This window comes from Arctopsyche grandis, chromosome 1 (genome assembly GCF_051622035.1).
Source record: "Arctopsyche grandis isolate Sample6627 chromosome 1, ASM5162203v2, whole genome shotgun sequence".
NCBI classification, from domain to species: domain Eukaryota; kingdom Metazoa; phylum Arthropoda; class Insecta; order Trichoptera; family Hydropsychidae; genus Arctopsyche; species Arctopsyche grandis.
Genome location: NC_135355.1, coordinates 28,284,916 through 28,311,807, shown reverse-complemented (window position 1 = coordinate 28,311,807; position 26,892 = coordinate 28,284,916). Strand labels below are relative to the sequence as shown.

The following is a 26,892-nucleotide window of genomic DNA, read 5'->3' as shown; positions in this document are numbered from 1 at the left end:
ATTTATATCATAATTCGATTTGATGGAGTTTTTTTTTGCCTCTTCTACTTTTAAATTGCAATAATTCTAAATAAATTAAAAATAATTTATTAATTCTTAAGTAATTTTTAAGCATAAGAGTTTGTGAAACGCATGCGCGGTTTCGTGCAATGCGTGCACCAGGCCATTAGTTTTTAATATACTTTTTGATTAAGGTGTGATTATCGGAAATAGTTAAATAGTGATATTGCATTCATTGTCTGTTGAATAATATTAACTTTTTTTATATGAATAGATGCTATCATCCGAAAATTCGCTCTCATCGTAAAGTTTATAATGCAAATCGTTGTGAATTTTTTCAATCTGTGAAATACACATACATATTTGTATGTATGTTATTTTTATTATTGTTTTTTTTTCAAATCGGATTTCACTTTCGTTGAAAATATGTACATATACACACGCTCGGTTCGGAGTAACGTATCTCTTTCGTTACGAGTTTTATCAAGGCGATCGGCATTTCTCAACTTCGCTTACGCGAAAATATATTCAGGACTTCTTCGGATTTTTTTTAATTTTATTTATTAATATATTATCGTCGAAAAAACGCTTTCGGTCGTTTTGCGTCAATCGATTTATTGAATATTTAATTTGTTTATCTAAATTGTGAAACAACCCTGCGGCAATGGGACACTCGTGTGCTTAATTTTTATGCACACTCGTATCGTATCGTATCTCACGTATTTTACCGTGTTAAAATTAAATAAAATTGCAAAATTTAATCAATATATGTACGCGTTGATACATATACATGTTATGCATGAATGAGAGTGATTGCGTTAATTGGTTTACATACATATGTACATGTTGCACATACATAATATGTAAAGACTTTTCGTCTAACAAATGATATCTTAGTGAAAAATAAAACTCGTATCAAACCATAATATTAATTTACTCGTCGTCAAGTAAATATATTAAAAGTAGAATTTAATGAGACTCATATTTTAACATGAAAGGCTAAAATGTCATAAACCAAGGTATTAAATGAGCATATATACATTTTCATTGATTAATCGGGACAATATTTTATAGAGCTGCTCCTTTATCACGTACTTGAGGTTTATTATTCTTATGTGTATTGTGTAATTAAGTAGTATATTATATTTACAGTAATTTTCTACATAATAATTGTCTGAAAAATCTTATAAGTATAACTATTATATACTAGTTTTGTGCCCGTTGATATATAGGTATAAAGACACGGGTTGTGTGTTCGATGCGCTATCCTCTTTTTTTCTTTTTTTTCAAATATCGTTAAAATATAATTAATTTATTATTAATATATAAAATAGAAATAACATAAAATAATTTCATTCAACAAAAAGTTAAAACCCTTGCTAAATAAAATTATGTACTTACTTTTATATGAACACATTCGTGAAAATGTTTTTAGTCGAGCGGTGAACACAAATATAATATTTGGTCGTGTTATAAACAAACTTCGGTCATTGACTTCTCAACGTTGAATAAAAATATAGGTCGAAACACATGGTTACATTAAAAGCGTCATTTAGAACACAATTTTCAGCAGCCACCGTGGTCCACTGCTAAAATGTCTGTGCCGAGTGCTAAGGACTATAGAATCTAGGTTCGATACCTCGTACACGCTATTTCGAATTCATTTTATTTTTCAAATATCATTAAAATATAATTAATTTTAATTAAAATATATATTTAATTGTTTGATATGAAAACAAAATGAAATGGTTCAAAAGCTCGCTAAATAAAATCATTATTACGTACTTCTTATATGGCGTGAAGGAAGCAATTTCAATTAATATTTAAAAAAAGCCAATTGATAATTCGACGATCGCTTAATGATTAGCTCCCTGAACTCAGATATACCTATAAGAGGATATTTTTGTTCGTGGGTTCACGAGTTCGATACCGCGGCAAATCTCGACGAATGTATTTATACAAAGTTTAGGATTTTTATCGATTCATTCATTATGTTTGGCTAGCATTAGGACACACATACGCGCACACACACACACACACAGAATAGCCTCTATATATAATATATATATATAATATATATATATAATATATATATATAATATATATATATATATATAATATATATATATAATATATATATATATATATAATATATACATATATATATATATATATATATATATATATATATATATATATATATATATATATATATATATATATATATATATATATATATATATATATATATATATATATATATATATATATATATATATATATATATATATATATATATATATATATATATATATATTACAGTCCGTGTTCTCTTCTGCTCGTTTATGAACATTCTATGTAATTTGTTCATACATATACTATTTATTGGTGCTCACAGTCAAAATCTATATTTAAATATACTCACCAGATGTCACATATATTTAGCTGTCAAAATCTTCTAGATGTCAAAACGCCGAGTATTTCAAAGAGAAATCCTGTAAAAATATATTGCAACCAGGGTAAGCAAACATATGTATGTACATATATACATAGAGGATGGGATAAAATATTTAGAATTGCCTAATAGCTAGTGTATGAACAAACTAGTTTGTTTGTCAATGTCTTCTTTTGTGTACACTAAAACTAGCAACTAATGAACAAACTAGTATCATGGACTAACGAAGTGTACATTTAGGTTGTTACATATTGGTCGGTTTGGTTACTGATCCTCCATTGTGTTTGTCTGTCCCTGGGTATTAACCCATTCCACTCGTATTTTTTTTTTGTGTAGGGGTAGCCCCAGCTCGTAATTAATTTCGTACGTTTTTCAGGATTCATACTCAAAATTTAAAATGAAAATAAACTAATAATAAAAATATTTATTATATTATGCATATTGTGTAAATATGCATTATATAATAAATAGCAAAAATAATTAATCGAACATAATACATGGTATATAAACGAGTTTAAAGTTTTGGCGACATACGAGTGGAAAGGGTTAATATTTAAACTGTACCTACCATCGATGTCTGAAAAAGTTTTTTGGTCCTCCAAGCTAGGGTCTAAAAATTATCTAAGATAATATTTATTTGAAATCACAATATTCATCCATGTAAGAGTAACGGATTCACTGAAGAGTTAACGACGACACTTGCAACGTATGCAAAATGTGTAGATACTGAACGGTCTGATTAACCTTTTCGCCGTTAACCTTATCGTCCACAGCCGCAGTCATGAATGGCTTTTCCACCACTTTGGCTTGTAGAGAAGAGGTGGTTAGGAGGTTGGGAGGGGAAGACGTACGTCGAACGTTTTTCGGACGTGCAGTTGGCCTCGCGCCGTTGCGTTGAACGTTCGTCAACGCTCATCGTTTTCGAATTTTCTCAAGAAAATCGCGGGCTTTCCCACCGACAATTTTCCGCGATTATCCCGAGTACTACCGTGCCCGCATTAAAACAGTGTCACCTCTATACAATTGTGCCAAAAAAAAAAAATAATTCACCGCTTCTAGTGTGAATGTATTTATAATTCATTCAAGCGATGCTCGCATGTATGTAAATAGTGATTGTGCACCTTTTGATGGATGATTCAAAAAAATTGTTTTTTGTAGTGTTGAAAGTTTTGCACAAGGATTAGATCATCATAGTCATCATCGTCGCTACGGGCCGCTATACCATTGGTAAATGTTTGAATGTATTTGTGTTGTTTTGTATTGAAATCGGGTTTATCTTCGCACCGGTTCAACGATTTTGTTTGATATGATTTGTGTCTTTTTTTGTGAAATCATGATTTTGCACACTTATGTAGATAGGTAGGTCGTTGGAAAAATATTATATCAATGTATTCGATCGAAAATGGACAATCGGTTGTGCTGCAAAAACTGTTTAAAATTTGTCATATAACGGGTCGTCGGGTACTTATAACGGAATTTATTACAATTGTACGCAAAAACGTAAATTGTGGTCTATGAGTTCTGTTTTTTTTTTTAATAATTGGTTTCATTTTTTTTTATTTTTCAATGAAAATCTTCTGGTTGTATATAATGTCATATAGTAATTTCTGTAGTTTTTTCGCAAATAAATTGCTTTGTGGCATTGATAAATGCATTTCGGAAACATGTTTTGCGGTGAAAGGGTTAAAAAAAGTCAATTTAATGAACTGCTACGTGTTGGGTAAACGTTAAATTCAATTTTTATATATATATATATATATATATATATATATATATATATATATATATATATATATATATATATATATGTATGTGTATATATATATATATATATATATATATATATATATATATATATACATATATATCAACCTTTAGTTTTATATTCATTTCAGCCGTTATATTTGAAAGTGGCGGAAGTCTAATTTCCAGTTCCAAAAACACTATTTCTGTTCGACTTAATTCACAAATTGTCATCATTTCTTTTAATTCAATATTTCCAGAATCTCAGAAAAGCAGAATAAAGTATATTTAATTATTGTTAAACGCAAAACATTATATGAAATGAAGAAAAGTGGAATTCTGCCACTTTTAAATAAAACGGCTCATATGTTTATTAATAAATTAAAAGAAAAGCATTTATATTTACATAAATTTGTCACGAATTCATTTTGTATATATGTCGTACCGTTTAAAAGTCTTTGTAGTTTCATTGAATGAAAGGCTAATTACTGTTGATTTTGACACTAATTCGTATTAGCTCACGCAAAAATAAACTTACAATACATTGCTAAGTATCATTATTGATTTTAGAATATGAAAATACCATCAAATACTCCCAACAGAATTATCCATCTAATTAGCATAGATTCATTATATGTATGCGTTTTGTTCGATAACGATTATTGCTTTAATTGAGATGCTTACATCATAAGTTTGTAAAGCTTATCATAAAGCCGATTATAGGTAATTTAAAAACTTATGATATTCCGAACGCAGTCGATCACCGATAGCAACTCGAACCCTATTTCATATGACAGAAATATGAAATTCATTTGATTAATCGTCGTCTGTGTCAACAATATGCAACGTAGGCGATAACTCGATAATCGGATCACAGACTGACAATTTTATTTGCTCTTCGTGAAGTTTGGTCTGCAAACACCGAGCCAACCTTTTGTGTTCGCGAGTGCTTATTCAATTATGACGACCCGTTCCAATAGTCGATAGATCCACGGATGGCAAACTCACACTCGGTTTCGTCGTCAGTGTGTGGGATTTGAAAAGTAAATAGCACCTTGCAAGAAGCCACTCTCGCCTTATCATTTCACACTGATCGGATCAGAAGGCGATCAGGTTCTGCCCTGGGCCATGATCGACGATTGTCGATATAACGCGGTATTCTCTCAACCAGTTAGTTGGGCTTGCGCATCAGATTTCAGTCTATCTATTTTTTTGTCGCATGACTTATGAATAAATTCTCACGGAAAAGATGCCTTTTATTTATAGCCCCCCTTTCTATCTTTAATACTCATCTTAAAGTTTGGATGACTTGAACTACATACATACAGACATAGATTGTTGAGAGTGAAAGATAGGTAGATTTTTTATTAATTAAATTTAAAAAATTAAAAGCGTGATAAGCTGTGATGGTTCTGTAGAAATAACTTGTTTCATTCTCTCTGGATTTTTCCTTCCAATCTATACTGCTTCACTGGAAAATGTTTTCTGGCGTGATCGATTTTGAACATAAATATGTGTATTAATCGTTTTTAATATCAATATACATATACATATATAGCTTTCTCGTTGTTTATTTTTTGTACATAAATTTTATTTTATTCGAGGTTGTTCTTTGACGTTGCTCACTATCGGACAGGTTGATAAACATTGCAATTGCGATTTGTTTGTTGTAGCTGTATCCAAACTATCTGTCAATCACAAAAATTTTTTTGTTCCACAAAAGATTATCTGATAGTTTCTAGCTATGAAAAACTTCGTAGCCAGAGACCCTACGAAATACTTGCCTACTAGCAAATATCAGTGCGCAGATTTATACCATCTCAACATACATATAATACATACATATGTATGATATGGCCCAAAAGTAAACCAGTTAACCTATGTAACCTATAGCTAACCAGCAGTATAGCTCAGTGGTTGTGAAAATGCTAATGACCGAGTGGTTGCCTGGTTCGAGTCCTGGGTTGACCTCGATCGAAACGAATTTGCGAGTATTTCTGCAGTGCTGCTGGTCAGACTTTTGTGACTCCAAATCGATCGTTTCCTATCATAGTTTGCCAATTTATTTGTTTTCATTGTTGAAATGGTTCCTCATGGAATTGACAAAAACCATCCTACCTACTATTTGAATATTATTTAAAATTTATAATCTAAATAAATAACAAAATATAAAATAATAATACTTTTTTGTTAATAAAAAATACCGAACTTGTCCAATCAAGGACTTTCTTTTACTTAAATGTAATAGATTGAATGCTCCTTAATATGTAGTCATTATTTATAACCTTCAAAAGGTATTACGACAACAGTCGTTGAACTTGGTTAAGTTGCATTTTTGAACAGTGTGTCGAGTGGTTCCAATTGAGTGCCCACAAGTTTCGAGTGCTACACTGGCGGTTAGTAATATAATACTATATCTCGCAGGAAACTAACTACCCATTCCAAGTTCGAAACTTCCCGTAGGCGTAGGATCAAGTTGAATATCTACAATACCTTTCAAACGGGTAGTGCTTATTATTCTGGAACGAACACTATTATTACTCAGCAGGTCTGCAAAGTTTCTCGCGTCCTGCGTGTCACACGTTTCGACAGCCTTTGGTGATGTGCCGTGCCGACTACAATACACTATGAGAAAGCACCTGTCACATGACAACACGAGCTATGTATGAAAGAATCGAGAGCTTCAGCAGGGTTAATAAAGCACAGGAGGAGGAAGCACCTGTCAGGCACGAGCCGCTGCACATATTGGTTCGCCGTTGGACGAAACTTTTAATTATTCACCGGTTTGTTGGGCACAGGCGGCGTACCGTGACCTGTCCGACATTCGACCAACACTCTTTTGTCGCTTTTTATTCATATGTGTGTTTATTCGTAGTTGTGGTCTACCTTCCGCCGGTTTTCTCCCCTTTTTGTTTCAGGTCGGTTGACTTTGTTCTTGCGTGCCAAATTAACAGTTAACTCAGTTGGCGTATTGACTCGTTTCCAGAAGTTATGTCCCTGGAATTATGTTAATTTTTGGTCTTTTTTGTGTACGTATAGGAATTAAGGAAGTGTTTCTATATTCCAGCATGCATCGTCGATGCCAAAACCGCATGATTATTAAGCGGTTCGTTGATTTTTAATGCTCAGTAGACACAATGCTGATGTATCTTAGAACTTACGGAACCGGTCCTCGAGGCACCCTAAAATTATGGAAGTGATGATCCTTACTCAATAGATCCAATATGCTTGAAGACTTTAAATGAAATTTTTATTCAAGCTTATTACGTACATATATTCAAAAGAGAATGATCTTTTTGTAAATATTAATTGAATTCTTATAGATAAAATTTCCTTAAAATATTTTACTTCAATTCAATGCATTTTACAAAATCCCGCAGGATTTTTTTCGACTTGTGTGAATTAAGGGCGAAAACACACTGAGTGGGACGTGGTACGTGTTTTTTTACCTTGCACAAGTTTATAAACGTTTATTTTTTAGATACTTTCAAACATGCGAAAAAACGCAGCACCCCTAGCCCATATTTATGGTACACAATCCCAAAAATCGCCCCCTGGAGTGCTTTCAGTGATATTTTATCCTTGTATTTCTTTGCTTGACAGTAATCAATAACGGCGAATCCCATATTTGAAGAAATGTAAGAGAAACTTGTCGGTTTCATGTGGATATGCATACACGTGCGACCTTCTAGACATATTCATTCTGCACGTGCACCGCGGGAAGCCAAGGACACATGACGTCCCATACCACTGAGTGTGTTTTCGCCCCAAATCAACTTATCGTTCTTGGGTGTCACAAAATTAATCCAGAACCGTTATTTGTCAAATTTGTGGAAGTAAAATAATGTAAAAATATCGTAAATCAACTTATTTATTGCATTTAGCTTAAGGTAAAAACACAGAGATATGCGGTATGTGTTTTATATGTAGATTTGCATATGTAAAAAACGCTAGACGTATTCCGGTACGCCAAATCTGTACCGCCGCGTCCTTTTGCAAGCCTCGCCCCATGGAGTGCTTTCGGTGACATTATATCCATGTATTGACACAGGTTTGACAGTGATTGATAATGCTGATTCCCATATTTGAAGAAATGTAAAAGATACTTGTCGAAATAATAAGATCGTTCGAATTAATAATGACATGAAGATACGCGTCCCGTTTCGCACGTTTAAGCGGGTTCTTACCATTAGAATGACATTTTGTTAAATAAAATTTAGGCAAAAACAATTAGTCTACATAATACACAGTTGTACATTATAGTGTCTTAGGGACAGCCCTGTCTTGGGATTTTGTAGTTATGTAAGATGCAATTTTTTTTTCAATTTTACTATGTGCTGTCAACGATGCTTGTTTACATGTGTCCAGATTTATTGCTACGATAAATTTACACCGCGTAATAGCTAGCCGTTCAATATTCGTATCCGTTGACATTGGACAATCTTCAAAGATTGACGTTTAGGTGTGGCGGTTGACGTTTGAAGGTCTCCGATCTACGTCACTTGCGATGTCTACAGTTGATTTTATATAAAACAATATATATATATATATATATATATATATATATATATATATATATATATATATATATATATATATATATATATATATATATATATATATATATATATATATTGTTTTATATAAAATCGTTTTTTTAATTATTTTTTTACTAAAAAAATTTCGACAATTTGCTAGTTTTTGTCTATTTTGATTAATTTTTAATATTGGATTTGGTCAACCGGATGTCGCACTATGCCCTTGTTTAGTGTTAGCTTATACGACTATTTCATTGGTTGAATTTGTATAAAAATTGTCGCCTATATTATTAAACAAAAGGTGTAACTAATTTACATAAAACGTGTATTTGTTCAAACATGTTCGTCTCGATGTGGACATTGATCGCATTTGTGTACACATTTTACAAGTACAAATTTTTTGGATATAAAATGTTTTTCCTGTTAAATAAATGGTTATTTTATGCTTCTTACGTTAAGTTGTAGAAATGTTATGTTTTTTCAATCAAAAATTGATTGTATTTTGAATCTTTTTCATTCAAAACAATGAATACCGTTTCGTAATCACAGAACCGTGCCGGAAAATGCTAAAAAAGGCGGTAAAATGCCACTCCAATTTACGCTTTATAAACATGGCGATGTTTTTTCCGTTCAATTTTTTTCTTTTTGGTGAAAATTTTTTCCCCTTCGGTTTCTTAAAATAGAAAGCAATATGGAAAAGAACACACGAATAATTCGAAGAATGTGCAGGAACGATGTAAAGACAAGCGGCGCTCATAAATCTCCGCAATATCTTCATGTTCTTCGCTAATGCTCCTCGCTTTTCTTCGAGATAAATGAACTGTATGTTATTTGGCTCATAGTGAGATTCATTCACCCAAGCGCTTACTTAAATATAGAAAAAAGTCCTCGTTTTAATTTCAACTCGTCTTTCTCGGCTATTTATAACGAACACATTCAAATCAAGTGTTCCAACTATATTTACTTTTAAAACAAAAAATAAAAAAAGTACGTAAATGCGATTCATCTCAGATCTGCTCCGGTGTGTGTGTTATTTATAAAGAAACGTGCTCCTAATTCGATTTTTATCGAAAAAATTAATTGCATTGTTAAAACATGTCATTTTCAATGGTACATCCTGTCTTGACTGTCAATTACTTTTTACGAATGTCATTTTTTTTTGCCTGCCGCATTAATTTTAATTACACGATGATCTTGTAAGAACGATGAACTTTCTACTGTATGTACGTACGTGTGATGACCTTGGCCTAAAGTGTAAATACATAAATACAATTTTTACTTTTTATCTTACACAAAACGTTAACTGTATTTTTTATTGCATTCGAGTTATTTTCGGGAGATTTAATGCTAACTATAATAAATCGACAAAATATATGTATTTACGTATATAGATTTCTGAGATCGATAGTTCAGCATTTCTGTAACTCATTTCAATTTTATCGTTGCAACCTCATTATGTACATACTATTAAATATTCGATTTGCATTATCGTAAAAACAAAATGCATTTAAATTTAGTTTTAACCACAATAAAAACATTTTGTATATATGTACTTGAAACGAACTACCAAGTGTTACAATGTAGTGTACATATTAAATATTAATATTAGTATATGTTTTGACTTTTTCTACTATCTAGACATCGTATAGTAATTGGGGCAATATCCCTTTCGGTCGTTATGACTAGAGATAGGCCTTTGAACGTGGCAGTGCCCTTTGTGGGTTGGGAAACTTTCCTATGGCCCACTGGTATTTGTATTTGTAGCTTAACTAATCGATAAATATCGGTAATTTTAAAAATGTATCGATATTTACCGTTAACTATGTATTTAATCGCGAATTAAGTACACATACAGGCATACTTTTGGATAATATTACATTCAAAATCGATGCAAATGGCGTGTTGTAAATTAGGTTGTCTGGAATTTGTTTATTTTCAGTATTATATAATATATGACAATTTCAAATTGATAAATTCACTGGCAACCCTGACCAACCAAATCGTAATAAATGCGATCAGACAGTTGTTTCAATTATTATCGAAACTTTCAAATGGTCCAACCTTTAAATAAATAAATATGATTGGTTAAAAAATTATTACGAATTTACTTAAATGCATTTATATGACATTATTCACCTGAGATTTTTTTTGTAATTATTTATGGTTCAATATGGGTATAAAAAGTTTTTAATTCAATCCTGGCTAACGTTTTTAGGAAAAATAACCACATACATACAGTTATCTAATCGTAATTTTTTTTCTTCATTTACCTGTATATCGGAAGTATTAAAAATCATTTACCATTTACCAGTTTATGAAATTTAACATTAAATTTCAATCCCTAATCCTATCATAATAGTTGCTATTAGGTTGATCAATCAGGATAGCAAGATAAATATCAATTTTTTAATTCAATCTAGGCTAACGTTTTTAGGAAAAATAACCACATACATACAGTTATCTAATCGTAATTTTTTTTCTTCATTTACCTGTATATCGGAAGTATTAAAAATCATTTACTATTTACCAGTTTATGAAATTTAACATTAAATTTCAATCCCTAATCCTATCATAATAGTTGCTATTAGGTTGATCAATCAGGATAGTAAGATAAATATCAATTTTTCTATCAAATCTCTATGCATTGTCGTTGCGTACATACATATATATGTATGTATGTATGTATGTACATACAATACATACTTTTGCCAAAGGTATTTATCCCATTAGTTAATTACATTATATTTTAACCATTAGTCTATACCTCATTAGTGATGCAACTATGCCAATTAGAATCAATTTTATTTTTTTTAATAAATAATTTAAATAAAATTTAAAACAATTACTCAAAATATTTTTGTTAAATTATTCAAATTACATATGTAAAATTTCCAATCGAACTTTGAATCTATACAATGCGAATTTCAACCGACTGTAAAGAATATCAAAACATCAATGGTGTGAATTTCTAAACTTCTTCCTGAATACTTATGCATATTATATAAGCTCAATCTAAATTTTTAGAAGCACGTACAATTTTCATTGCACATTTCATACATTTTTTTAAACCGGAAGTATTTTGCGTCAAATAAGGTTTCGCACTGAATATGAAGTCGACCGTTCCACCGACGTAACATGTACGTTCCGCATGCAAAATGTGTCCATTTCGTGCATAACGGTTAATATTCTATAAACTACATACACACATACTATGAATATGTATGCGAGTATATACATATCTATTCGACCACAGGACTGTCATATAATAACGTGGCCAACACCCGACATTCGAAATCGCTTAGTATACATACCATACCTATATTTACAAATGGGCGTTTTAACCATTATCGGTACGAATAATATGTCAACAACCGTTTACAATGAAAACCGCGATTGCGTAGTTTAACCTTTTTGCACACAATTGAAATGGACGTCACTGGAATGTCAGGTATTTGCTTCTTTTTTATTTTATTTTTGTTCGAAAATTTCACTGGGCATATGTATTTTCCGGTCGCCATTGCATTGCATTTCACGTCGAATGCAAATTTTCGCATTTACGATAAAAGCCGAAACTTTTCGGTTGACCCAGTTGGCTTGCTTCGGGGAAATAAACAGCGATTCGTTCCGAAATGTGTTATCACACCTGCATGCACGTACATGCACTCTTTCAGAAGTTCTCAATCTTCTTCTCAAGTGCCCTCTCGGCACCGTTCCTTTGATCTAAGGCAAACTTTGAAAAAAAAATCGACGAGAGGCTTTTTGTGTGCATGAATAGTATGAACTCGAGTTTGTTGTAGAGTTTATAAAAAGCACGTGCGATAATAGAAGTATCTAGCAAACCATGTAGTTTTGGTTCTTAACCTTTTTTTCAGTTCACGAACCCTTCTAAAATAAGCTATAAGTCACTTCAAAATATTTGTTAGAAATAAATATGTCAATTCATTTTTGTAGAGGTAGTTACTGTTCTGATTTTTAAAAGCTTTTTATTGTTAATATATTATGATCACAATACATCTCAAGTATATTTTATTAGTTATTGATCCTGAGATTATTATCTATTTTACACATTATTTTTGTTAGTACCTATTTATAGTATTACTAGTTGCTTTACCCGGCTTCGATCAGTATTTGTAATTTAAAAACAGCTTAAACATGGTGAATCTAATAGTAAATATTCATTTGTTTTTTTATTAAATTTATTTGAATCGAAAAAAATATAATATTCAACCAATTGTATTGTCGTCATAGAAACTTTTGTTTTGTTTACGAAGTTCCCAACCAAAGATACTTACATACTTACATACAAAGTCTTTTTCGAAATTACATATTAGATAATTTTATTTTCACATTAGTGTATACAGCATTATAAGAAAAAAACCTAATGTATTATAAACTAGTGTTGTGCCCGTTGATATTTCAACGGATGTATATGTATATGTATAATAATAATAAACAATAACATTGAAAAAGACAAGACTCAATACCAGGAGCCCCCTCCCCCCACTTCCCCACGTCCCCGTGACATGATCTGTTGTTTCGTCACATCATGAATATCGCAATGTATAAGGGCAAAAACACACTGATACTTTGAAACATGCGAAAAAAATGCAGCACCCCTAGCCCATAAACACGGTATAAAATCCCAAAAATCACCCCCTGGACTGTTTTCTGTGATATTTTATCCTTGCTTGACATTGATCGATAACGGTGAAACTTGTCGGTTGCATATGGATATGCATACACATGTAGCCTCCCAAACATATACATTCGGCACGTGCAAGTACACCTGAATTCGATTTGAAATGTTGGAGAAACATGCACTCTGCAAGTGTGTTACTACACACGAATTCGGTTTGGGGAACACCCACTGTCACAGCGGGGAGCCAAGGACATGACGTCCCGTATCACTCAGTGTGTTTTCGGCCTAACATACATATGCTCCTGGTTCAAATTTTTTTTAATCTACACTTGTCGATGCAATAAAACATATTTTCGTTTCTTGAATATATTATTATGTTCATAATACATTGTATACATCAGTGGCGTGCGGTGACTTTTCAAACAAGGGATGCTGTCTCTTGTTTGAAAAAAAAAACCGACCAATTTATTTTTTAAAATTTTATTTTATTCTTCGTTCCTTTTTACAAAATTCATCGATAACCGCATCATAGAATTTTTTATTGTTTTTTAAATTTGACATTATTTTCTTTTCGATTGCAATTTTAGTAAGACCAGAGAGTCTTTCTTCACTTTGACTACTTCTGGTGAACGTTTTAATTCTTTTCATAGTCGAAAATGATCGTTCAGCCGATGCGCTCGTGGAAGGTATCGTACAAATTAATTGTATTAAACTAAATACTTGTTCCAAAACTTCTATTAGATCATCTTTCACAATTAATTCCTTTACGTCATTTATAGATTTCAAATGAAAATCTTGCGTTGAGTACATGTAAATTAATTCGCTTTTTAATTTCATCAAATCAAATTATTTTCCATAAGTTAGGTGGAGTGATTTAAATAGGATATCTGGAAAATTATTTTCATATTCTTTAAATTTTTTGACGTTAAAAAAAATTAAAAGAAATTTTAAATTTTCGATATCTCGAAATCGATTGGTTGTATTTACTGAAAGAGTTTCTAAAATTTCAGAATAGTGAAGTTTATACGTTGTTTTCACATCTTCTTCACATTCAGCATATTTTCTTTTTCTATTAAAATTTTTAGTTATTACTTTGTTCCACAATGAATCAAAATCGTCTTTTTTGTTATCTAAATATTTTACAAATTTTTTAATTTCACTTACGCAATACGATATGTCAAAGGTTTTTTTTTTGTAAAATTTCAAATAAAAAATCTGCCGAATTAAATATTGCAGAAAATAAATGCAAATTGAAATTGAATTCAAACTCTTTTAAATAACGATGAAGGACTTCAGCATTTATGACAGCATCAGTATCCCATTCGTCTTCATCATTAATTATTTGATTAAATATTTCCATTAATTCTGTTTGATATTCTAATACCATATTTAAAATTTTGCTATTGTAGTTCCATCGTGTAGGGGCAGCAGTGGGAAATCGTTTTTTTATTTGACAATCGAGAAGGGAAATTCTTCTTGAAGACTTACAAAAAAAAGTTGAAAATGACAACATACGGCTGAAAAAACGTTTGCATCCGGATATATGGTTAACAGATTGCGACAAAACTAAATTCAATCTCTGAGCGTAACAATGGACAAATAAAGAATTAGGACAAATATCTCGAATTTTTCGTTGCACTCCATTATGCTCCCCGGACATTACAGCCGCTCCATCATACGTTTGTGCAATTAATTTGTCCAAACAACCAAATTCTTCCAAGGTCTCACGTATGTGCTGAAAAAGAGAATTAGCTGTTCTATTGGGACTAACATCGACAAATCCAACTAATCTCTCCTGAATTTCATTGTTTTCATCTACATATCTAAAAATAGTAGATAGCTGAGCTTTGCGACTGATATCTGTAGATTCGTCCACAATTATGGAAACAAATTTTGATGCACGTATTTCAGTTTTAATCTCATCTAGCAAGACTTTTGATATTGCGGATACCAAGTCATTTTGTATATGGTTCGATAATCCAGTAAACACCGTAGAGTTATCTAAATGAGTTTTCAATTTTATGTCTGATTCACTCAACAGATACAGCAATTCAATATAATTCCCTCTATTTTACGATTCCTGGTGTTCAAAATGTCCTCGTAAAGGTTGTTCTTGTTTTGCTAAAAAACAGATCGCGCTTATTAATTTCGACAAAATGTATCTATTTGCAGTAACTTCTTTGTTGTGCATTTCAATATTTGCTTTAAATTGAGCACTTAAAAAATTTTCTATACGAGGTCCCTTTCCAAATTTTTTAAATTGAGCAGCAGAACATATGTGAGCTTGAGAACATTCATGTCTCTTGCGCGATTTACTTAAATTGTTTAGGTCAGAAAATCCAAATTTACTCCAGACATTCACTTCTTGAGAAAATAAAATACATGGCCAACAGAATAATTTCGTTAAGTGAGCACATCCACAAATCCATGAAATTTTTTCGTATGTTTCTGTGTTAAAATACCTTTTAAATGTTTTTGTTTTAGACTGAATATTTAATATTGGTGTGGGTTTGGGGCTCTTAACAATAATCTCCTTTTCATTAAATGGGAGAGAAGCAAATCTTCTTTTCAGCACATTTTCAATTAAACAATTGCAATTATTATTGATCTCGACGACAAGTCCACTCTCATTGTTATTTTCGATATCCATATTAAAGGCAATAATGAAAACTCGTAAGTAGTGGAACAGTAAACTAAAAATAAAGTTAGACGAAACTAATTAAAATGAAAACTTAATTCAAAAGTAAAAAATAACCAACTTACAGTATAAATGATTAACTTCGTCTAAAGAAATGAATCGGCTAGCTTTTTGATAAATAACTTGGGGCGTAGCGTGCGGAAATATCGATCAACAGCGGCTTCCAAGTGAAACTCAATAGATAAGCAAACAGAGAAACCGAATCCACCGTAGAGGTTAAACAAGTGTCAACGCGTCCGCGCGAATAAGACAGCCTCATAGTGCGCATGCGCAAATGGGATCGGTATCGACTCCGAATCCATGACGCGGGCGCACTTCAGTCAGCGTCTACTCGCCAGCGTCACTCGCCTGTGGCCGGCCGGCCGCCCGCCCGCCTATGCGAATCCTTAATAAAAATTATCATAAGATCCTATATAATGCATCATGTAACAAAAAACACGTGATATGTGAAATATATATATATATACTCATAAACTACATCATAATTCAGCGTGCAGCGTGGCTCGGTCGTTAAGCTTCTGCTTAACACTGAGAGGCGCCGAGTTCGATCCCTTGAGCTGACCTCGATTGAAAAGATTTTTTCTGAGTATATCTGTAATGCTGCTGGTCAGACCAGGATTTGTGACTCCTGGTTGATCGTTTCCTATCAGAGTTTGCCAATTTTCTCTGATTTCATTGTTGAAACGATTCCCGATTAAAAATTGGCTAAAAATCCTTCCTACCCACTATGTCACCACTATTTGAGTATGATTAATGTAAATATTACAATAAAAATGTATGTACAATTCATAGATGTCTCGTTAATTGTCGAGTTTAAGTCAGTGTCTCGTAATTTAGCGGCTTATGTTTATAATAAAAAAAAAAAAAAAAAAATGCTGTATTGTTTGTAATTTGGCCAGGAAGGCGCATTGGGGTTTACCTGTAATGCCTTCCTGGTATGAAATAAATAAAAATAGTACTTGTTCATTTATTAAAATAATACATAATATGTATGTAATATGTTAAATATAATCACGTACATCACTAAGAATACATCGAAGCGAAATTCAAATATTTATTAAAAATACTCTTGGCTTTTTAAAGTTATAGGGGATGCGCCGCATCCACCGCATCCATGGACCGCACGCCACTGGTATACATGTGTATATCATTTTTTGATATAGGTACATACATACATATATTATTTTTTATTTATAGCTAAAGATTCTGTCAAATCGACGATCTAAAAGCAAAAAGTATCGTCTTTTTATCACATTTTATTTTACATTCAAAAAATTTCTAGCCAAGTTTGGCAGATTGGCGGAAATTTATTTAGCATATTTTTGTCAAGCGTAAAATTTTCTACGGCATATTGACCCTGTAGGGGCTTACTACGCTAAGAGCTCAATATTTTCTAAGATTCTTAATATGCCCTTGAAGGAAAAAGGTTGGCTATTTCTATACAGAAATTTTTTCAAGTGCAGAACGGATACGTTCGAGTTCACGTCGATACAGATATGCTGATGACGAGTCCGTTTGTGTACGTTTTTTTTGCGTCACGGCTGGCAGTCATCCGCCAATTTACAAATTAGTCATGTGAATACATTAGAATAAGTGCTTCCTTTTCGACCGGTGCTTATCGTTCGCAATCCTGTCGAATAGTTCAATCGAACGGTAGCAGTAATACATAATGAAGTTTTTTATTATATTTTTTTTACCAAGAACCTAAAGGTTAAATTGTGTTCCTGTGTGATACTTGTGAAGTGAAATTTTTTATGTTTAATTTTTACGAAAAAAAAAATTCAACTTCTAATTTGAACTTGCACTTTATAAGTAAGTTTAAAGCAGATTACATGTAAGTAGCCACGTACAGTGTTTCACAATAATACTTATTGGGGTACTCGATATTTAAGTTCAACTCACACTCGAGTTCTTGGTCAATTAGCATTACACTTCAGAACTCGACACACATTTATGTATTCGTAATATTTTGACAATAACAGATTTATGTTCAAAAAATTCTCTATATTGTTAATTTTGTAGATTGAATTGTGTTAATTAAAAAAAATCTACATATAATATGCATATGATAAATGTGGTTACAAACTTGTTTGTGTTTTTTTTCATTTTGTATACATTTGTGCAAATGATTCCGCTAAATTGATCAGATTCGTTCAACATAATGTATGTACTTATTTGATTTATGCTAGTTTGTTTTCGTGCTTGGATTCATTAATCACACATACATACATATGCTAAAAATTCGATCAAGGTTTGTTAAAACGCTTATTAATTCTTAATAAGTAAATTATTAATTATTTTTTTAATATTATATATTGAGTTTTCTTTTAGGTTTGCGTTTAATCAATACTGATATTGCTCGAGGTCACTCGATTTTTATGTTGTTTTTTAAAGCAGAAATCGTTATTTTGGCCTTTTGAGTGTTCGTGATAAAATCTCGTTGGGTTTCGTTAGCGTTATCCTCGTTTTCGCTCTCGATGAAAATTCTCACCATACATATTTCATAGGGTCAAAGTGTCTCACGCCAAAAGCGTAAGCTCGATTCTGGATCACTGTGATCTCTAGTATGATTTTACCACATGGCCGTCAGCGTTCGTTGGCCCAATTATTTTCTGCTTCTGTTCTACGCAATATAATAATAACACTACACCTATCTATCTGGTACTACGATCCAGTGTGATGTATGCCACATGACCCTGTCCGCTTCTACGCTCGTACAATGGGGCGTCTCTTCTATCAATATTATTTTCACGGATCATCTGGTCTAAAGGTTATCTTTGTGTGCGTGTTTTTCGATTGCTTTTAATTGCATTCCGTTCCGTTTTTATTTATTTTTTTTGAACATTGGCGACTGATAAAACGGGGGTTTATTGTGAATACAATCACCTGGTGTATTGTAATAGATATTGTCAGTGCGAATCCTGGTTTCGTGTATGTTTTTGTGAAATCTTCAGCCGAGAGGAATTTGTTTTGTAATATCTTTCAATAAAATTAGTGTAATGTTTAGGAATTTCCATTTCCGTTTTGGATTTAATATCCTTTTGGAGAAAGGAAGACCTTATGACTGGGTACTGATATAAATTAGGTAATTGCTCGCGGGAAATCCTGTTTTGAGCGATGACGTTTTTGTCACATTAACGAGCGGCGAAGTCCTTTCATTCGTTGGCATTTCTTTGAATTGACACTTCGGGCAAATTAGCCTCTGCCATCACTTTTCATTGTTGTGTGTTCAAATCGTGTCGATGCAGCGTTTGTTGGACTAGTTGAGGTCAATCAGGATATGTTTTCATTCCGAACATATCATAGTGACGTAACCAGGTTCATAAATTCTCCTATAGTTTTCTATTGACTTTTGGAAACAATGTATGCAAAGTGAACCTGATTGATCCAAATGATCCAGGTAAGCGCGTCATTGACAGTAGCGACGTTTTATTTTTTCTTAGAGCTGGGCTCACACCAGGTGACTTCCGAGCAGGGTTGCCAGATGATAATTTGATAAAGGAGGGCAGATGGGTCTAAAAAGGAGGATTTTCTGTAAAAAAGGAGGACATTCAGAAATTAAACGAATTTTTTATATTATTTTACTTTATTTTAATCATATTTAGCTGAGCTGCCAATTTTGGAAAGAAGTTCTTGGTTTTTTAACAAATAATTATAAAAATCTTCACATGTCATGTTTTTGAAGTTGTATTGAGTAAGAATTAAAGATTTAACTGACTGCACACTTAGTCTATTCCTCTCTTTGCTCCACTGAGTATTAATCAGTGAAAAAACTCTTTCCACATTTGCATTATGTGCGCTTATACAAAAATAAAACTCGCAGATCTTGAGCAGTTCTGAGAAACATTCAATGTTTTTAACACTTTTGAAGTAGATTGTCCCCTGCTCGTGCAACTTCAAATCATAATATGCTTCATCTTCATCTGATTTTGATTTAAGAAATAAAATCAAGTTACAAAATTGATCGTGTAGCTTAACATCGTCAATTTCTACACCTCTGATGCTCAAGAACTCAATATATGAAACTAAAGCATTATAAATAAGTCCCGCCCGATGTTTAGCAAAAAGGAGGACTTACAGTAGGTAAGGGAGGACGGGAGGACAAAACATGTAAAAAGGAGGGCATGTCCTCCTTTTGGATACCATCTGGCAACCCTACTTCCGAGTGACTTTGTTGCCCATGCATAGTAAGTTGCTTGGGGTCATTCTTGGTCACCTAACTCGGGCAACCAGAAGCGACCAAGAATCCGCCCACTAATTCATATTAAGAATTTTCAATACGTGACAATAACAATAGTTTTTTCAATATGTACAGATATGAGAGTGGCACACCTCAATATAACGCTATACATTTTTAAGGATCGCGCCGGTTGCTCAAGCAATAAAATAACCGTGGCTAGATCGAACGCCGACAACCGGTGAGTTGCCCGTTGTGGCATGCTGTATACAACTGCATACATTTGATCTGGTCGCGTAACAAAATCACCCACCAAGTTAGTTGCCCACAAGTCACCCGGTGTGGCCGGACTCTCAAACATACGATCACAAGTGACACAATTTGCGAAAAATAAAATGTTACATAACTTGCGTGCCGATTAATGTTTGATGATTGTTTGATATTGAAAAAGTGCCGCAAGTAAATTTATTTTATAGATGGCAATTATTTGAATTCATGGGACTGGTGCTATTACGAATTGTTGCATCACCAAAAATGTAATATTTTATCGCTAATGCGCGCTAGCTACTGTAGCGTAATATTTATTTGTATTTAATTTATACTAGGAAGGCCTAATAGGTAGCCCCAATGCACCTTCCTGGTCATTGGGAAACATTTTACATTTGATACAAGTATTATTTAAAGTAAATACATATCAATTAGCACTCTATGGTCAAATTTGTAAATTTGCAGCATTTTTAAACGATTCAGTGAAATTTAAGATTGCTGAAAACTCGAGATTTGCAAGAAAATGGGTATGGTTGCCAATTTGTTGGAACCTTTTTAATGAAAATCAGATAAATTGCCAAACTCTGATTGGAAACGATCTACCTGGAGTCACAAATCCAACGTCTGGCCAGCAGAAACCAGTGTGGTGATGAATACATTTATTTTCTTGCGTTCATTTGGGTAATCAATTTGCAACTGGTACTTGGTATTCCATTTGGGAAATTATTTTTATACTGAAAACCCATGAACGATGTATGTAAATCGTATTTTAGGAATGGTAAGGGAGATATGATTGTGAATCTATTGTAGGTAATATCAACAATCTATTGTAAGTACATCATATGTACATATATACATTATATGAAACTGAAATTTATTATGCAAGAAGTTGGTCGGTTTGTTTCTCTAAAGTATGCATTGACTACGTGATTGGGACATCTCATCTCGATTTATTTCAGTTTTTTATTATAAATATATGTACGTCAACGGGCACACGTTCGATCGATAGCATCTTTACATCTTCATTTATTTTTCGCAAATCGAATATAGTGACAACGAGGCGCGTGCCGTCACGCGTCCAGGGCCACATTGGAGTGGCTTTGCACAAAAGCCAGTTCCGCATGATTCACATACACACATACTCACAATTATCATCCATTGTTGCTTCATATTGACCTCGAATCTTCTGCATTTGAGTCTCATGCGGTTGGAGATGCTATAATTTTTTTTGGTAGTCACTCGATCGAGAGAAAGCTGCATCTTCCCGTTTTGGATGACTTGCATTCTCGATATGGTGACGTGGACGAGTGTCCTTTTAAAGTGGAGTGTCGATACTATTTTTAAGGGGCGGCTCCTTACAAGCATGCCTTCGAAAGCTTCTTCATTTTATAAAATAACTTTCTGGTTGGTTATGATATACTACTATAACGTAAAACCCGTTATTAATTAATACATACGCATTAGACATTTTTGTCTGCTTATGTTTCATAAAATTCGTATTTTTTGTATTTAAAATAAAGATGGATACTCAAAAAAGCTTTTAACAACTTTTATGTTCAAAGTAATGATAGGAATTTGAAAAATGACTTTCGCTTCCGTAATACAAAAGGCCGTTGTGAGCGTGGCGTGCTTTGTATGGGAGTTTCTGGGTAAACGGTTATTTATAATTCTCGTTAATTTGTCAAAACTAATCGTAATCGACCCAATTTAGCTGCAACTGCTATTAAACTTATATTTTTATTAGCAAAATAATCGAAAAATTTTCTAAAGAAAAAAAATTCGAAATTTTATCGAGATAAATCGATTGGTTCGACATTGTTTAAAATATATAATTGTTTATTTAACGTTCAATTAATACGACGTAAATTTTCCACATAGTTCATCGGGGAATTCTAAAATTCGCAATTTCCGCCCCGGTCTAATATAATAAAATTAAGCTAGTAAGTTAGAAAATACGACCAGTCTGATCGCATTTTCTATCTCATTATCTTGTATAATTTAACCCTATAATCTAAGTTTATAGGGTTAAAATATATTATCACTAAGGTGTTTTATTTAGATCTTATCAGATAGAGTACACAGTGAAGCGACGAACTACATATCATCGTTGGTAGCATTGATCAATTGACGACATTTCATTTACTGTTCGCCTAGTCTGAAGTTATGAAATTGAGGTTACAATACGAATTAGCTGAAACACTGAAAGACACGTATTTCGTTTCAGGAAATGAATATTCTTAGTATAAGAATAAATATTTGTATCATATATGTATGTACATACAAAATTTCAAGCTGTTTCAATCGAGTTCTAAAACCACGAAATTGTGGGCGAAAACACGTGGTACGTGTTTTTTTTTAGATACTTTTAAACATGCGAAAAAACGCAGCACCCATATACATGGTACACAGTCCCAAAAATCACCCCCTGGAGTGTTTTCGGTGATACTTTACCCCTGAATTTATCTAGATATTCCTAACTAACATGCATACGAAGTTCATAAGTACTGTAGATTGCGTCAACTTTAACTAGTCCGATACCCAGCTGTAGACACTGGTGACAAATTCGAATGGTCCAAGTCATCCTTATTAGCATTACCCACGCCTACTTCGCCTTACCCGAATTAATCAGTCATGCGATTAGTATTCTTGACGCGGGAATCGTACGATCCTTTTAGAGAAAGTAGGTCCATTGAAGGGACGCGTGTGTCCCGATGACCGATTTTTACCCAGCTCGATTTATTGCCTCTATCACACATATACATACATATGTCCTTATGATTAATTCATCGCGTTTTGATTCTGCATTTACGACCGTGTTTACACCTCGATTGCTCTTTGAATTTTTACATACATACATACTACATCGATGCACTCGTATCTTGTTTTATTTATCGTCGTATTATACAAGCGGTTTACGCCCCCCGATAGTATAATATTTTCACTCGATCGAATTCGACGTGTATCTAGTATATTATTATTATATGACACCTCGTCACCAGACAAATCTCCTTTTAAGGTTCAGTTTGGTTTCCTATATGTTGTTCACAAAGTCTGGTAATAATAACTCGGCCAGTTCTGATTTCTACGGTTGACAGGCGAGGCCCGCTAATATGACGCGCTGTTATCTATCGGCTGGTGCACTCGGATTAACGGCCGTTTTCTCGGTGCAACGACAGCTCGTTAATTGGCGAGTTTCTAACGGGGCTCGAATCCCATCGATTCGAAAGTGAAAATTGCCGAAAACCGCATCTATCCATTTTATTTGATCGCTACGAAAGCTCCGACTGACTTGGTTAAACTTTAACGGTCAAATTTATGATCCAGTTTTTATATATTTTGTAGTTGTATCGGAATTGTTGAGACGATTTCTTACAAAAACGTTTAATCAATAAATCCATCTACGTTGTAAATTATAAATGTGTTCATATAGTGACATTTGAAATTGAGCGTTTGATACTAATCTTAAAATGTAATAAACTTATATTGGACCAAGTGTTTTCGTGTTTTTGTAAACCGAATAGGATTTAATATGATGTTTACTTTTTAGAAGGTAATATCAAACTAATTTATATGAGCGAAATACGCCGATAGGCGTTGTTTTTTGAGTGAGTAAAAAATAAACAAGAATACTACCCGCTTAACCTTTCCAGGTATGGAATATAACCATGAGTATTTTAGATTGTGGCTTGCCATGTAGATTGTGAGATGGAATTAGATTTTAACAACAATGAAGAAGATGGAACTAGTTTTGGAAAAAATACATTCATTAAGAGACTTATTTTGGTTCATTTTATATTGTTGCAAGATAAATTAGAGAGTCTAAACACACCTTTACAAAACTCGAAATCCTCGGCGGCAGCTATCTAATGGTCTAGGGCAGTGGTTCTCAGGCAAAATTTTACCGTGGCCGCACAAGTGATAATTAGAGGTCGGAATCTGAAGGGGCCGGAAACGTGCCGCCTATTGTTCCATTGTTGTAAATCCTTTGTAAAAAAGGTTCGGCAAACCTTTAACAATGCATTTACAATCTTTGAACAATAAACAGCCCCTTCAGATTCCGGGCTCTAGTGAAAATAGTGGTCCCATGTAAATGTCTGGTGGCCGCACCAAATTTAATCAAATAAATTAAAGTTACAAAAAAGTGGATCAATTTATTCATAAAATAAAAGAAATTTTAACATTTTGGTATCTATTTATTTAATAGTAATGCAAATGGAAATTGCTCAATACTCTTTTCTTCCAATGCATGCCGCATTGCTGCTCCTAAGTTTGCATCTGTCAGCTGGTTTCTAAATTTGTTTTTAATAAAGTGCATTACACTGAATGATCTTTCGCAATATACGGTAGTGGAAAAAATAGACAATATTAATAAAGCAATTGTTGCCAAATCTTTATTGTCAACGTATATTTCCGACCAAAATTTTTGAACCGAAATATTATTAAAATGGTTATTAAGTACTTGATAATGACTAATTTCTAATAATTCATATTTTACGTTAGCCCAGTTAATTAATTTCAGTACTGAAAATGATTTTAATCTATTTTGTAGTACTATGAAATTTTCATTTGTCATCATAATAAGAGGTAAGAGATATAAAAAATTACCACTTACACGAAAACCATGTGAAATGCATAAGAGGTATGTAATAAAAGTGGAAGATACAAAAGAAACAGTTTTAAAAAAATTCAATTCGAACCTTTTATCAAGTTCCAGATTCAGAGATTTAAGACACTATTATTTTAAGTTTTAATTTTAATTTTGAAGTTGTGTCTGTCATCTTATCTATCAAATAACTAACAGAAGATAAAATTGAAAAATTGTCATTTTCAACTTCGGTCACAAGGCTTTTCGCTAATATTTTTTAGTTTGTCAATGATGAGCATGGTTTCTATTATTGTTAAGTTACTTTAACTAATTTTTTTTTTAAATATTAGTATTATTTACTATTAAGTCGCTGGTGGCCGCAGTAAAATCCACCAGTGGCCGCACTTGAGAACCACTGGTCTAGGGTTTGTTTTATTCGATTTCTAAATAATTCTAGTTGGAAATGTTGGCAAAATTTTCAGCGCGGCGGGCTTTCAACGGAAAAAAGTCAGCACTCAAATGGTTAAGATTTAAAATAGTTGAGTTTTTTTTTTTTTTTTTTTTTTTCCATGTCATTACAGGTTGCCTTCAGGGCGACATCTATAAACTTGTACAGATATAAATCATATTCAAATATTGGTGACATAGTGGGTAGGATGGTTTTGCCAATTTTATGGAGGAACCGTTTCAACAATGAAATCAGATAAAATTGACAAACTCTGATAGGACACGATCGACTTGGAGTGACAAATATCCAAGTCAGACACATGAATAATAAAAGTTCAATGCAAATTCCAAATCTCAAACGAGGATAGATAGGAAACGGAGTATGTGCGTGAGAAGTATGACAAGGTTAGTGGATATAGTGGAGAGAATGAAGAAATTGAAAAGGCAATGGATGGAAGTGCTAGAATGGTAACCGAGTTATTGTATAAGGGTGAAAGTAAGATGGGTAGACGAAATTAGAAAAAAAGTGTATGTGGTGAGATGGATGAGAGTTGCGCAAAACACGAATGGAAGCGTGTTGGAGAGGCCTTCATCCAGAAGGGGGTAGTGAATGGTTATAAAAAATGGTTGTGCTGACAAATAAAACCGACACACATGGAAAATTTTGACACATCAAAACCGTGACGATTTGTTTACATACAATTGATTAAAATGAATGATGTCGAAAGATAAGAGACTCATTCGATTTGATAATTCAGATATTTACCTTTTAATTTTAAACACGGTTTGCAATTGTTTGCTTGCGTTATCGTCATTACTCAACGTTTGATGCAATCATTGATTAAACAAAAGTCATTCTTATGTATAATTTCATGATTATCATATTTATCGATTAACATGTTATTTTTAATTATAAACATGTTGTTTTTAATCGAAAGAAATCTAAATTTGCGTAAATTACCACAACCAATTTACCAAACCACTCAACTCGCACAATTTAGTTCACCGTCCATTCATTCACTGCATTTCAAACAATCAATTGTATGTATAATACAAGTTCGACGGGTTCATTCAAAATTGGGCATATATTAATATGCATTCTATATTTCAAATTCATTTATGTAAAATATGCAAATAAATCTCGATGGACTATTTATCGATTGCATCGTTGGTACTATAATAACAGCATTGGTCGCGTTGAAATCGTGTCGATCGGATGCATTTGCATAGAAAATGCATTTTTAATCGCAACGGGAAATCGACGATCAATCACTGTTAAGAAAATCAATTAATTTTCGCCGATTTCTCCTACGATTGCGAAACGCTGCGAAACCGCACAAGGG

The 26,892-nt window shown here is 32.9% G+C and overlaps 2 protein-coding genes across 6 annotated transcripts in view; one reads left to right on the top strand and one right to left on the bottom strand.

The window, feature by feature from the left end:
* The window catches only part of RhoGAP19D (Rho GTPase activating protein at 19D), a 194,004-nt gene that overhangs the window by 86,803 nt on the left and 80,309 nt on the right, over positions 1-26,892 (top strand). The window lies entirely within an intron of this gene.
* Positions 13,869-16,337, bottom strand: LOC143909707 (uncharacterized). The gene is made up of 2 exons (XM_077427822.1): positions 16,139-16,337; positions 13,869-16,068 (listed from the first exon to the last, which is right to left on the bottom strand). Exon 2 carries the CDS (start codon positions 16,023-16,025, stop codon positions 15,447-15,449), a length of 579 nt encoding a protein of 192 aa, XP_077283948.1. The 5' UTR covers positions 16,026-16,068; positions 16,139-16,337; the 3' UTR covers positions 13,869-15,446.